The sequence below is a fragment of the Giraffa tippelskirchi genome, chromosome 7 (assembly GCF_054371585.1).
Source record: "Giraffa tippelskirchi isolate mGirTip1 chromosome 7, T2T-mGirTip1v1.2.pri, whole genome shotgun sequence".
NCBI lineage: Eukaryota > Metazoa > Chordata > Mammalia > Artiodactyla > Giraffidae > Giraffa > Giraffa tippelskirchi.
The window spans coordinates 56,927,477-56,943,214 of NC_137281.1; the positions used below are offsets into that span (position 1 = coordinate 56,927,477).

Genomic DNA, 15,738 nt, shown 5'->3' on the forward strand with positions numbered 1-15,738 from the left:
ATGGGAATACCAGACCATTTGACCTGCCTCCTGAGAAATCTATATGCAGGTCAGGAAGCAACAGTTAGAACTGGACATGGAACAATGGACTGGTTCTAAATGGGAAAAGGATTACGTCAAGGCTGTATATTGTCACCCTGCTTATTTAACTTATATGCAGAGTACATCATGAGAAACACTGGGCTGGATGAAGCACAAGCTGGAATCAAGATTGTCGGGAGAAATATCAATAACCTCAGATATGCAGATGACACCACACTTATGGTAGAAAGCGAAGAAGAACTAAAGTGACTCTTGATAAAAGTGAAAGAGGAGAGTGAAAAAGTTGGCTTCAAGCTCAACATTCAGAAAACTAAGATCATGGCATCCGGTCCCATCACTTCATGGCAAACCGATGGGGAAACAGTGGAAACAATGGCTGACTTCATCTTTTTGGGCTCCAAAATCACAGAAATGGTGATTGCAGCCATGAAATTAAAAGACGCATGCTCTTTGGAAGAAAAGTTAAGACCAACCTAGACAGCATATTAAAAAGCAGAGACATTACTTTGCCAACAAAGGTCCATCTAGTCAAGGCTATGGCTTTTCCAGTAGTCATGTATGGATGTGCGAGTTGGACTATAAAGAATTGATGCTTTTGAACTGTGGTATTGAAGAAGACTCTTGAGAGTCCCTTGGACTGCAAGGAGATCCAACTAGTCCATCCTAAAGGAAATCAGTCCTGAATATTCATTGGAAGGACTGATGCTGAAGCTGAAACTCCAATACTTTGGCCACCTGATACAAAGTACTGACTCACTGGAAAAAACCCTGATGCTGGGAAAGATTGAAGGCAGGCGGAGAAAGGGAAGACAGATGAGACGGTTGGATGGCATCACTGACTCAACGGACATGAGTTTGAGTAAACTCCAGGAGTTGGTGATGGACAGGGAGGCCTGGCATGCTGCAGTCCATGGTGTCGCAAAGAGTCAGACATGACTGAGCAACTGAACTAAACTGAACTGATATTTATATATGTATTTTTTGTGTGTTGTCTTATTTGTCTTTATTTTGTTTTTTATTCTCTTTTTGGCTGCCTCTTTCCTTTTCTCCTGAAATATACTCTTAGAAAGGCAGAGAACTACCTTTTGTCTTAATAAGTGCTACATTAAACTAGCTGTGATTATTAGTAGTTTTTTTCTGTACTAGTTTTCACCCACTTTATGCTAATTCAGTATAAACTTCCAATTATAATTTAAATTCCATTGAATCTTCCCAAAGGGGAATGGTATTTTCATCTAGAAATAAAAAACATGCTGATTTAATACTAATGTTCTAAATTGAAAAATTATGATTTTATCTTGTATGTATTATTCTATTAACTTGGTTGGGGTCCTTTCCTAAGAGTAGTTCAGTCTTATAGTAGAGGTAAAGATAAAAATAGACCCTTATATTGCCTCTTGACAATCAATGATATGTCTCTACCTAAGGCTGCAAGACTTTCTTTCAACATGAGTCCATTTTTTAATATAATCACATTAACCACTTCTATTTACTTAGTTAGCTGTGAGTAGGAAGGAGGGGACTATATAAAGTGATTTTTCTCAATAAACGTAACTTTTTCCAAAGATCTTTCTTTCGGTTTTCCTTTTAATTTTCAATGATTTTGAAAATACAATAAAGATTTCAATTTCTAAAACTTCCTAATAACACAATCATGCTTGAATTTAACACATATGGGAATGTAAAAATCCTAAACAATATTTCCCATAAAGATAAAATCTCTTAGATCCTTATTAAAATTATAACACACAACTGATGGCAAAAGACTCAAGTCTATTCTGATACACCGTTCTATATCATAATAGTATTTCTATCCATTACAACCACCTGAAAACAAATTAAGGCCAGGGTTCCTATCAGACACAATACACTGTAACTCCATTTCTAGGAAGTTAAAATTCATACCAAGAATGAAAGGTCATGCCCAGGCAAACCGCAGCAGATTTCACTGAAAAATTCGAGGACTGTTTCAGCCTTCTCAATTTCTAAGAACAGGAAGGCTATTTCCTAGATCCAGACAGATTTTAAATTGCCATACCTTTTGTTGTGACCATCTCTTATTGTTTGTAACTCAAGAAATATCTGTGTCAATTTCCTGACTGAGCTCCTAGCATATTATTAAAAGCAAAGTTATGTATTTCCTCTCATGTTTTCTTTATTATTTCCATACCTTTCAATCAGCTTCATCTTTCCCAGTGAGAGAGCTTAAAAGAAGGCCATTAAACAAGAGAAGATGTAATGGGGATCTGATGAGAATTTTGCTCTAAAACATAACTCTTACGAAGGCTTGAAACAGTTTCTGATAATTTACAATTTATCCTGAGTGACAGTTTTTGCTGTGTCCTCATTTACACTAAAATATGTGAAAAGTGATCAAGTAAGAGATAATTCCTTGAACTTCATGGTCAATAAGTCCTGTAATTAGCAAAGATGTAAAATAAACACACCCAGAAGGATTCGCCTATCAAGTCTATAAATACCAACTGAATGTAATTAAGAAATAAAGAACAACATTTGGATATAAATGTAAAGTGGGTGATCAGAAGACATCAGAAAAATGGGAAAATAATGGACACCAGTAGAACTAGTGTAACTGGTCAAACCATGGATGTTACAACACTTTGCTCATGCTGTTTTTTTTTTTCTGCCATTGGCTTGTTTTGGCAAGGATCACTGATTGGCGTCAGCTGGATTTACAAGGAGGGTTCTTCGACTTCCTGGGGTACAAAGGTAAACAAGTCCAATATCATACTAAAGACACAAACGTTAGAAAAAAAAATTGGAACAAGTCACATAATCTGTAAAATTAAGAATATTTATGTTAAATTTATATGGCACCCTATGTCAATTACATCTCAACAAAATTGGAAATGAAAAGAATGCGGGTTTAGGAATTAGTCAAACACAAATGTGAATTTCATTTACTAGGTGGGTTTCTGAAGGCAAGAGATTTCAGCCTCCTGCACCTCAGTTACCTTGTCGGTAAAACTGGGATAATATCCATTGCACAGGTTGGTTATGAGGAAGTAGTAAAAATACCCAGTGCAGCCTGGAACATAGGTTCTCAATAAACGGTGGTTTGGGGGTGGTGTTTTCATTATCTTATCAGTTCAGCTCAGTGGCTCAGCCGTGTCCGACTCCTTGCGACCCCATGGACTGCATCATTATCTTACAGTTGGCGTTATTTTCTTTCGGCCCATCTCTGCACTTACATCATACAATTAAAAACAAACTGTCCAAAGCAGGGCTTACCCACAAAGAGCTGACTGTTGAGCTGCAGGAGGACATGCCCATCCGCCGGGGCTGGTTGAGTCCTTGGTGAGAGCTGATCCACTCGAACCGAGGCCTCTTTCATGTTCCTCTCAACCCTAACGTGGTGCCACTGGTTGTCGTTGAAGTGAGTGGGTGACTGCACCGAGATTTCAAAAGGCCCATTTCCCACATCAAACGAAAATGTCACAACTGCAGGAGCTGGAAGTGTCAGACACGAAGATTGTACACGTTAGTCCCCGTGGTGGAGACGCTCGGTCTTCAATACCCTTGGGAAGAGCCCCATTGCATCAACAGTCACTAAACATGAAGATAATGGTTTGCATTCTATGGAAGAAACCAGGGATGTCGGTGCAGAATAGACGTAGAATGAGACAGTAAAATGCATTTGTGTTTTGAGGGGAAAATGGATTCTAAGAAATTCATCACCGGAGTTAACTGTTTATATTGACAAAAACTAAAGCTATTTGTTTGTTTAGTCTCTCAGCTGTGTCTGACTCTTTTGCGACCCCATGGATTATAGCCCACCTGGCTCCTCAGTTCGTGGGATTTTCCAGGTAAGAATACCGGAGTGATTTGCCATTTACTCCTTTAGGGGATCATTCCAACCTCAGGATCGAACCTATGTCTCCGCATCAAAGCTATTTACCCAGGGCAAGAGAATTAAATCGCATCTGGCATTTTATATAAAAATAATTTTGACAGTGATTCGGGGTTTATTTAATTTCAAAAGCATGCAATATACATTTGATATCAAAATATTAACAGGGGTCTAAGAAGATATCAAAACAATATGGCTGGTTGATCTAATTAATTTTCAAACTGAAAATTTGTATTTTTAAAAAATGTTTAATTTTTCTGAATTTAAAAGACTTTTTAAGTTGCTTCTAGAGAATACTAATAATTTCCCCAAATTAACACATGTTAAATATCAAATAATTTTCTGGCAAAAAATGCTATCTTAATATCATATTTTTTTTCCCCCAAAGGACACAATGAAAAGATTCGGTTGATAATGTACAAACACAGTACTTTAAAAATTAACTACAGAATTTACTCCCAAACCCATGGAATAGGAAATGGCTACCCACTCCAGTACTCTTGCCTTGAAAATCCCATGGACAGAGGAGCCTGGGGGGCTACAGTCCACGAGGTAACAGAGTTGGACACGACTGTACACACTCTTTACTCCTAAACAGAATTCCCACAGACTTCTGAGGAAAAGATGACTTACAGCGTAGCTCTATCCGTATGAAATCGGTAATCCCCAGGTTCTCTAAAAACACCCCAGATGAAGCTGTTGTCTTGAAGAAGAAAGACACATCCGCACTCAGTTCTCCACGGAAAGTAGGAAAATGGAGGTAGGATGCCTCTGTATTGAAGGAAGCTGAATTCCAAAATAACTCTGTTTAATTTTTAAGGAAAAAATAAAAAAGGAAACAAATTAATATCTATTTTTGCAGCTTTACTATTAAAATATTGCTCATTTATACAAACCTGCTTTTCTTTTGTCTGTTAATTATACAGTATGCAAAACATGAAAACATGATGAGAGATTTCACAAGGATTGGAATTCTGGGTTCCTTCCAACACAGGACAGGAATGATGATTACACTAACGGTCTGAAAGTCATATTTCATATGAAGAAAAAACCCCACAGCCTAAATGCCAAAGTGTTATGGTAAGATGTGCCAAGCATTAATAGACAATTTTTTTATAATTTGAAAATTTAAACACCTACATTACTTTAAATAACAAAAACTCTTCAGAAGCTCAAAGTGTTTTTTGTTCTAAGACTTCTAATACATGTTTTACAGAGCTACATCCTCAAAAAACTGTTTTCATTAATGGGCTTTGTGATTTTTTAAATTGAGATTGGCAGTAAAAATATTCTCATCTAATTAAAGATCGAGACACTACTTACTCTGTGCTATGCTGATAGTCTCACAGAGAAAATGCTCTTTCCATCCTAAATTATCTTTTACTCTGCTTGTAACAGTGAGGAAAAAAGCTCTCAAAAATTTTTAAATGCTCAAAATAAGACGGTGAAAGTGTTTCAAAATTGAAGTGTATTAAGACACTTGCAAAAAATTATGTGGACTCTATAGTTAATTATAATTTCTGTCATACAGAAATACAATTTCTTCACTTTCCCACTTTTTTTTTTTTTGGTTATCTACAAGTTTTCTTTTGAAAAAAATAGCCTGGGTCTTACAAAGCAGGAAATATGGGGAAAAAAATACACACGCTGTGGCATGAAGTGACAGGCGTGAAATCCAACTGGATACATGTGGTTGATGAGAAGCATTATTGGAGCAATGAACTATGCAAGTTGTCGACACATCAAAAAGAGATATACATCTTGAGTTTTAAGCAACTGCCTTCATATGTACTCACAACACTGAATAAAATTCGACTAAATCACCTTCCTGGAAGAAAGACGTATTGATCCTCTGAAGTTAGAACACAGGAATTTCAAAACAACGATTCGTTATGTTAGCAGAAAACAGGCACAGAGTTAGAGTTCAAAGTCACAAAATTGACTTGGCTTCTATTTATTCCTTAAGATTGTCATTTCTTTTCTATAAATTCTGGATCCAGACAAACAGTGCTTACATCTATTGTATTTTTTCTGTATTTCCTATGGACCTGATTCAAAAGTCAATCCCCAGCTCATATATGGGCAATTTTAGAGCTGAGTTTATTCAGTTGAGAATACACTCGAAGGGCCTTTTCTCCCCCTACAGCCAAGGGAAACTGTATATTTTCTGAGTATGTCAAATTTTGCCCTTATTTCCATTTTACAGATATTTATATGCCTAGACATTTTGCTTCCTAGGAAAGACAGCAAGAAAATGCAAAATATCAAGCCAGGGGTAATAACACACTGGTGTTCTTAACAGTTCTTACCTGATCTATTTTTAGGAAGAATTAAACGTCTGTCTGCTGAAATGTATAAACATTAAAATAAAGCTGTAACTTTAAATTATGGAATATTATTAAATCTTGCTCATTTGGCCTGATTACTACTAAGAGGAACATTCAGAATTACTTGAAGGTCTAAATTAGGTAATATTACTATGAGAATATAATATTCCATTGGCTTCATTTTTAAATCACAACTAACCCAATAGAGCATCATATAGAGGGCTTCAGGGAACTGGTTCAAACAGAGGAACAAATTCTTTGAATTGCTGCTATCTTTACAATGAATGCTTCTACAGTAGTGAAAACAATTTATTATCTTAAGTAGTTTAAGCACTCTCACACACATAGTACGTCGTTTGCCTAGTTAGCAAACCTTATTTTACAGACTCACAGTAGGTAAAAACTGAAGAACATTTAACTGAATTAAGAAATTGCTCCTAATCCACAACAATTATAAAGAAAGCCAAGGCCACTATTTCCATGATCAAATAATGTTATTGGCATTTGATAGCTCAGCTCTTTACAGACTGTGCCAAGAAGCACCCGGAAGGATGTGGGTTGCCTCGGAGAAGGAAGGGGCAGGAAAGAGGAGGCGGAGCAGAGCGCAGCAGGCAGGCGGCAGCAGAAGCAGCAGGTCTTTCGAAGATAGGGTTTCAGGGCTGGATGGTTTAAAAATCCCTAAGCTATGCCTGCAGCAGACCTGAATGCAAATGCCTACTATGTGAATGCTCTTTGTCATTCCAACAAAACGTCATTTGCAGCAACAGAGATGGACCTTGAGATTATCATACCAAGTGAATTAATTCAGACAAAGACAAATACCATGATAATTACACGTGGAATCTGAAAATATGATACAAATGAATTTATTTGCAACATATAAATGGACTAATAGACACAGAAAACAAACTTATGGCTACCAAAGGGGAAAAGTGGAGAGCAGAGAGGATAAATTAGGATTTGGGGATTGACACATGTGTGTGTTGATCACTCAGTCGTGTCTGACTCTTTGTGACCCCATGGACTGTAGCTTGCCAGGCTCCTGTGTCCATGGAATTCTCAAGGCAAAAATATTGAAGTGGGTTGCCATTCCCTTCTCCCGGGGATCTTCCTGACCCAGGGATCGAAACCTGGTTTCCTGCATTGCAGATGAATTCTTTACCACCTGAGCTACTAAGGAAGACCTGACACATACATATTACTATATATAAAACAGATAATCAACAAAGACCTGCTATATAGCACAGGGAACTCTACTCAACATTCTGTAATCACCTATACGGGAAAAGGGCTGCGACGGACCGCGCAGAAGTGCGGCGGGTGCGACGGACTGCGCAGAAGCATAGCCGAGAGGAGCTATTCCATGGCCAAGGCCGGAGGCACAAGGGCTGGGACAGACCGCGCAGAAGCTGCATGGCCGGAGGCTGGGGGCAGCGGCCAAGAGGAGCTACTCTGCTCGAGGCTGGGGGCGGCCGAGAGGAGTTACCCCAGGTCCAAGGAGTGGCAGCTGCATGGGCACAGGAGGGCCAAGAGGAATTACTCCACATTCAAAGTCAGGAGGGGCCGTCGTGAGTAGATACCCTTTGTCCAAGGTAAGGAGCAGTGGCTGCAATTTGCTGGAGCAGCCGTGAACAGATACCCCACATCCAGGGTAAGAGAAACCCAAGTAAGACGGTAGGTGTTGCGAGAGGGCATCACAGGGCAGACACACTGAAACTATAATCACAGAAAACTAGCCAATCTGATCACATGGACCACAGCCTTGTCTATCTCAATGAAACTAAGCCATGCTGTGTGGGGCCACCCAAGACGGATGAGTCATGGTGGAGAGGTCTGACAGAATGTGGTCCACTGGAGAAGGGTATGGCAAACCACTTCAGTATTCTTGCCTTGAGAACCCCATGAACAGTATGAAAAGGCAAAAAGATAAGACACTGAAAGATGAACTCCCCAGGTTGGTAGGTGCCCAATATGCTACTGGAGATCAGTGGAGAAATAACTCCAGAAAGAATGATGGCATGAAGCCAAAGCAAAAACAATACCAAGCTGTAGATGTCACTGGTGATAGAAGCAAAGTCCGATGCTGTAAAGAGCAATATTGCATAGGAACCTGGAATGCTAGGTCCATGAATCAAGGCAAATTGGAAGTGGTCAAATAGGAGATGGCAAGAGTGAACGTCGACATTCTAGGAATCAGTGAACTAAGATGGACTGGAATGGGTGAATTTAACTCAAATGACCATTATACCTGCTACTGTGGGCAGGAATCCCTTGGAAGAAATGGAGTAGCCAACATGGTCAACAAAAGAGTCCGAAATGCAGTACTTGGATGCGATCTCAAAAACGACAGAATGATCTCTGTTCGTTTCCAAGGCAAACCATTCAAAATCACAATAATCCAAGTCTATGCCCCGACCAGTAATGCTGAAGAAGCTGAACTTGAACGGTTCTATGAAGACCTTTTAGAACTAACACGGAAAAAAGATGTCCTTTTCATTATAGGGGACTGGAATGCAAAAGTAGGAAGTCAGGAAACACCTGGTGTAACAGGCAAATTTGGCCTTGGAGTACAGAATGAAGTAGGGCAAAGGCTAATAGAGTTTTGCCAAGAGAATGCACTGGTCATAGCAAACACCCTCTTCCAACAACACAAGAGAAGACGCTACACATGGACATCACCAGATGGTCAACACCGAAATCAGATTGATTATATTCTTTGCAGCCAAAGATGGAGAAGCTCTATACAGTCAGCAAAAACAAGACCGGGAGCAGACTGTGGCTCAGATCAGGAACTCCTTATTGCCAAATTCAGACTTACATTGAAGAAAGTAGGGAAAACCACTAGACCATTCAGGTATGACCCAAATCAAATCCCTTATGATTATACAGTGGAAGTGTAGACAAATAGATTTAAGGGACTAGATCTGATAGACAGAGTGCCTGATGAACTATGGACAGAGGTTCGTGACATTGTACAGGAGACAGGGATCAAGACCATCCCCATGGAAAAGAAATGTAGAAAAGCAAAATGGCTGTCTGAGGAGGCCTTACAAATAGCTGGGAAAAGAAGAGAAGCAAAAAGCAAAGGAGAAAAGGAAAGATATTCCCATCTGAATGCAGAGTTCCAAAGAATAGCAAGGAGAGATAAGAAAGCCTTCCTCAGTGATCAATGCAAAGAAATAGAGGAAAACAACAGAATGTGAGAGACTAGAGAGCTCTTCAAGAAAATTAGAGATATCAGGGGAACATTTCATGCAAAGATGGGCTCAATAAAGGACAGAAATGGTATGGACCTAACAGAAGCAGAAGATATTAAGAAGAGGTGGCAAGAATACACAGAAGAACTGTAAAAAAAGATCTTCACAACCCAGATAATCATGATGGTGTGATCACTCACCTAGAGCCAGACATGCTGGAATGTGAAGTCAAGTGGGCCTTAGAAAGCATCACTACGAACAAAGCTAGTGGAGGTGATGGAATTCCAGTTGAGCTATTTCAAATCCTGAAAGATGATGCTGTGAAAGTGCTGCACTCATTATGCCAGCACATCTGGAAAACTCAGCAGTGGCCACAGGACTGGAAAAGGTCAGTTTTCATCCCAATCCCAAAGAAAAGCAATGCCAAAGAATGCTCAAACTACCGCACAATTGCACTCGCCTCACACACTAGTAAAATTATGCTCAAAATTCTCCAAGCCAGGCTTCAGTAATACGTGAACTGTGAACTTCCAGATGTTCAAGCTGGTTTTAGAAAAGGCAAAGGAACCAGAGATCAAATTGCCAATATCCTCTGGATCATCGAAAAAGCAAGAGAGTTCCAGAAAAAACATCTATTTCTGCTTTATTGACTATGCCAAAGCCTTTGACTGTGTGGATCACAATAAACTGTGGAAAATTCTGAAAGTGATGGGAATACCATACCATCTGACCTGTCTCTTGAGAAACCTGTATGCAGGTCAGGAAGCAGCAGTTAGAACTGGACATGGAACAACAGACTGGTTCCAAATAGGAAAAGGAGTACGTCAAGGCTGTATTTTGTCACCCTGCTTATTTAGCTTATATGCAGTGTACATCATGAGAAACGCTGGGCTGGAAGAAACACAAGCTGGAATCAAGATTGCCGGGAGAAATATCAATAACCTCAGATATGCAGATGACACCACCCGTATGGCAGAAAGCGAAGAGCTAAAGAGCCTCTTGATGAAAGTGAAAGAGGAGAGTGAAAAAGTTGGCTTAAAGGTCAACGTTCAGAAAACTAACATCATGGCATCCAGTCCCATCACTTCATGGGAAATAGATGGGGAAACAGTGGAAACAGTGTCAGACTTTATTTTTTGGGCTCTAAAATCACTGTTGATGGTGATTGCAGCCATGAAATTAAAAGATGCTTACTCCTTGGATGGAAGGTTATGACCAACCTAGATAGCATATTTAAAAGCAGAGACATTACTCTGCCAACAAAGGTCTGTCTAGTCAAGGCTATGGTTTTTCCAGTAGTCATGTATGGATGTGAGTGTTGGACAGTGAAGAAAGCTGAGGGCTGAAGATTTGATGCTTTTGAACTGTGGTGTTGGAGAAGACTCTTGAGAATCCCTTGGACTGCAAGGAGATCCAACCAGTCCATCCTAAAGGAGATCGGTCCTGGGTGTTCATTGGAAGGACTGATGTTGAAGCTAAAACTCCAATACTTTGGCCACCTCATGCGAAGAGTTGACTCATTGGAAAAGACCCTGATGCTGTGAAGGATTGGGGGCAGGAGGAGAAGGGGACGACAGAGGATGAGATGGTTGGATGGCATCACCGACTCGATGGACATGGGTTTGGGTGGACTCCACGATTTGGTGATGGACAGGGAGGCCTGGCGTACTGTGATTCATGGGGTCGCAAAGAGTTCGACATTACTGAGTGACTGAACTGTACTGTACTGTATATGGGAAAAGAATCTGAAAAAAAAAACAGATAAAAGTATATGTAAAAATGTATTATTCTCAGTAATAATAATTACTATAGTCTCATTATACTCACTATAGGGTACTGATGCTGCTGCTAAGTTGCTTCAGTCGTGTCCAACTCTTAGCGACCCCATGGACTGCAGCCTACCAGGCTCCTCCATCTATGTGATTTTCCAGGCAAGAGGACTGGAGTGGGTTGCAATTGCCTTCTCCAATAGGGTACTGAAGTGAAGTGAAATGAAGTTGCTCAGTCGTGTCTGACTCTTTGCGACCCCATGGACTGTAGCCTAAACAGGCTCCTCCATCCATGGGATTTTCCAGGCAAGAATACTGGAGTGGGTTGCTATTTCCTTCTCCAGGAGATCTTCCCAACCCAGGGATTGAACCTGGGTCTCCTGCATTGTAAGCAAATGCTTTACCATCTGAGCCACTAGGGAAGTCACCTATAGGGTGACTAAAGATATGGAAAGATTCCTTCAGGTATACCACATATTAATTTTCTAGAATTCAAAACAAATTGTATGAATAATAGGATTCATATATTTTTTTACATAGAAAAGAAAGGTGTACTCAGTATTTAATTCTATACATAAGGTAAAAAAAGCCCATGTGGGAAAATTAGCTTAATAGAATATTAAGATTATAATTAATTTGTTAAAGTCTGTTTTACTAAACTTTTATTTATATCATTTATTAATGATACTAATTCTCTTTTTAAAAGTAATATATTTTTAGGGACAGAAAGTAGATTAGTTGGTTGGGAAGATGGAAAATTGAAAGATGACAGAGGCTAAGAGGCCTAGAGTTCTTTCTAGGGTAAGAAAAAAATTCATTGTGGTAATGGTTACACAATGCTATGAATAGTAGAATATTATTCTACAGTCACTGAATAGTTCACTTTATATGGTGAATTGCACGGTATATGAATTACATCTCAATAAAGAAGTTTTAAAAAAGGACAATTTTTGACAAATCAATTGTTTTTTAAGACACTATGTTTTACTTATAAAATCAAACTGCATGACATGCTAATACCTCTTTTCCTTCTTTTTCTCTTCTTTTTTCAGAAACCACTTATATGAGATATGACTGACATGTAAAAAGCTATACATATTTAGTGTATACAACTTGATGAGTTTGGTAACACTACCTTTCTTTAAAGTGAATAAATTAAAATGAAAATACAGAAATGCTAAGGCAAGGGATAATTTACTAGTCAAGGAATCTTTCTGAACACTTAATCATTTTAAAAAGCTGGAAATATGGGTTTCTTTAATGAAAAATTTTTATTTTGAGATAACCATAGATTTTGATGGAGTTGTACGAAATAATAAAGATTCTGTGTACCTTTTACCTAGTTTCCCCCAATGATACTATCTTGCAAGACTGTGGTCCAATATCATGACCAGGGCATTGCCATGGATATACTAAAGGTGCGGAACATTTTCATCACTATGCTTACCTCTTCCATCCTGCCCTCAGCCCTTCTCTAACCCCAGGCAACCACTAATCAGTTCTCCACTGTCATCTGAGAAGCCCTCTACAAATAAAGGTGTACAGCATGTAGTCTTTTGAGAATGATAATTTTTTCACTCATAATTATCTCTTAAGATTCACCCAGCTTGTTGTGTATGTCCACAGTTCATTCCTTACTATTGAAGAGTAGTGAAGCATAGCATGGATGTTCCACAATTTATTTTAACTATGTGCCTGCTGAAAGACATGTGGGTTGTTTCCAGTTTTCAGTCATTACAAATCAAGCTGCTATGAACATCCTTGTGCAGGTTTTTGTACAAATAAGTCTTAAGTTCTCTGGGATAAATGCCAAGGGGTACAATCACTGATTCTAATGAGAGTTGCATGCTTTTTTTTTTTTCTGAAACTGCCAAAAATGTCCAGAGTCGCCATATCAATTTACATTCCCAGTAGCATGTATGAGTGATCAGTTTCTCCACATTCTGATCGGAATTTTGTGTCATCACTTTTTTTTTTTTTTAATTTTAGCCATTCTGAAAGGCGTGTGATGCACAAGCAGATAAAGGAAGGTAAAGAGGGGAGACAGAAGAGAGACAGAAGAAAGAGAAAAAGCAAGAAGAGAGGAGGGGGTAACAAGGTGGAGAAACTTTAAGAAAATGAGATAAAGGAAGCTCAAGGAAAGAAAATATGATAAAACCCAAGACTTAAAAAATAAAAAGAATTCATTAATGGTGAAGGGTTACCAGATATAGTGGAGCTTGCAAAATTATATTATATGATTATCGGTTAAAATGGAATTGATCCTCATTCTTTTTAATGGTTTATATGTAGTCTGCCAAATGGAACAGGATTCTGTCAAACGGAAGAGAAATTAACCAAATCACTCGTCAATATCTTTTTCCAGTCTAAGAATACAACTTCTGCAAAGTTATTTATTGCCTACATGCACCTTTGATTATTTAATGCATTCTGGGCAGCTGTGATTTCTCAGACAGCTGAACAAGTCGATGCAGGCAAAATGAAGAAACTAATTTCAATGACAAGGGTTTCTCAGAACAAGAAACTTAGAAGAATCTTTTCTAACCATGTAAGTTCTGAGGGTGCCTTGATTAGACATGAAATTTCAACACAATGAACTAACTGAGAAGAAATACATTTCACAAAATTAGTAGAAAAATTCAAATGTCAAAGAGCTTAAAAAAAATACTGCCTTGTCACATAATCACTGAGAGCAGAAATTTAGATCACACTTACAACTCTGGAAACAGATTACAAAATGCAGGCATATATTTTACCACAGCGTATCCTATTTTAGGAGAAAGTAGCAGCACACAACACTGAGTTGTTAAGTTACTGACCTGTAAGGATAACTATTCCTTCAATAATTCAGTCAGAAAAAGCAAATCACCTCAAGCTGAAAAAGTCAGTTTGGCCTCAGAATTTCCCACAGCAACATTAAAAATTAGAAGATAAACGTGCACTGTCTACAAATTTCTGAAAGAAAATGTAGCGAGCCTAACTTTATTTTTAAGTATTAAGGTAACAGGTAAGCCTTACCAAATTTGAAAGAATTCTGAGAGTAAAGCACATACAAGCTCTTTTGGTGAAAAATAAAAATAGAACATCAATTCATAATGAAATATGAATCAAAAGGTGTCCATCAAAAGACACCTTAAACAGCTAGAAAAGACAAGGCTGACTGAATCTCTTAGTGCAAGTCCAGTAGGATATTATGTACAAACTGCTGAAGAGTCACAAAATGTGACTCAAAAACATCAGTTTCTTATAACGTTAAACCCAGGGTTATCTTATACTCCAGAAGTTCCACTCCTAAATGTATACTCCTAAGAAGTGGAAATATACATGTCCAAAAAAAAACCATACTTAGATACAGATGTTCACAGCAACATTATTCATAATAGACAAAAAGTGAAACCAACACAAATGGCCAACAACTGATTAGAAGATGATCAAAATGTGGTATATCCATACAAAGGAGTGACTAGGTCTTAAAGAATAAAGAATATTTGATATAATCTACAGTATGGATAAACTGTGCCAGTGTGAGGCTAGGTGAAAGAAGCCAGTGGCAAAGATTCCACATTCTGTGTTTTCACCTGTATGAAATGTCCAGAATCAGTGAGTCTGCAGAGATAAAGAGTAGATGCATGGTTGACTCAGGTTGGGGTGGCAGTTTGGGGAAAATGGGAAATGTGCTAACAGGTACAAGTTTCTTTATGGGGTATGAAAATGCTCTAAAATTGCTTGTGGTGATGGTTACACAACTCTATTTAGTATACTGAAACACCATTAGATTGTACACTTCAAATAGGTGAATTTCAGGGCACATGGAATATATCTCAATAAAGCTGTTACCAAAAAACAGCATAAAATTAAACCAGCCAACTTCATTTTAGAGTTCAGAAGCAAGCAATATTCTCAAACGTGTGCCAACTCAGGAAAAGGAACACGCTTGAGTCTTTCTAGAAGGAAAAAAACCAAAATATCATTACCTGAAAATGCAATTCATCCAAGAATAAAAAGAAAAAAAAATCATTCATGAATAGAGGTCCTCTGATGACAGTACCAGTGGTTAGTATTCAAAAATAGACAACCATACAAATAATAGCAAAACTAGCAAAAATTAGGAGGTGGGGGGAGAAAAAGAAGAGAGGACAGACGTGTGCTAATTTTCACATTTTTCAGAATAGACCAATGCTGTCTAGAATACAAAAGACTTTAATAGAAAACCTAGTGACTCAGGCAATGGCACCCCACTCCAGTACTCTTGCCTGGGAAACCCCGTGGATGGAGGAGCCTGGTAGGCTGCAGTCCATGGGGTCGCTAAGAGTCGGACACGACTGAGTGACTTCACTTTCACTTTTCACTTTCATGCACTGGAGGAGGAAATGGCAACGCACTCCAGTATTCTTGCCTGGAGAATCACAGGGACGGAGGAGCCTGGTGGGCTGCCGTCAATGGGGTCGCACAGAGTCGGACACGACTGACGCGACTTAGCAGCAGCAGCAGCAGCAGTGACTCTATAACCTTTAAAACTTTTATAAGGGTTA

The 15,738-nt window shown here is 38.7% G+C and overlaps 1 protein-coding gene across 11 annotated transcripts in view; it reads right to left on the minus strand.

Moving 5' to 3' along the window:
- CNTNAP4 (contactin associated protein family member 4) overlaps window positions 1-15,738 on the minus strand; it is a 269,244-nt gene that overhangs the window by 35,845 nt on the left and 217,661 nt on the right. For all 11 annotated transcript variants that reach the window (XM_081508573.1, XM_081508581.1, XM_081508575.1 and 8 more), the window contains 2 exons: window positions 4,547-4,717; window positions 3,295-3,513 (listed from right to left, as the gene is read on the minus strand). In XM_081508573.1, the coding sequence (XP_081364699.1) occupies window positions 3,295-3,513; window positions 4,547-4,717 (390 nt within the window). The remainder of the gene's footprint in view (window positions 1-3,294; window positions 3,514-4,546; window positions 4,718-15,738) is intronic.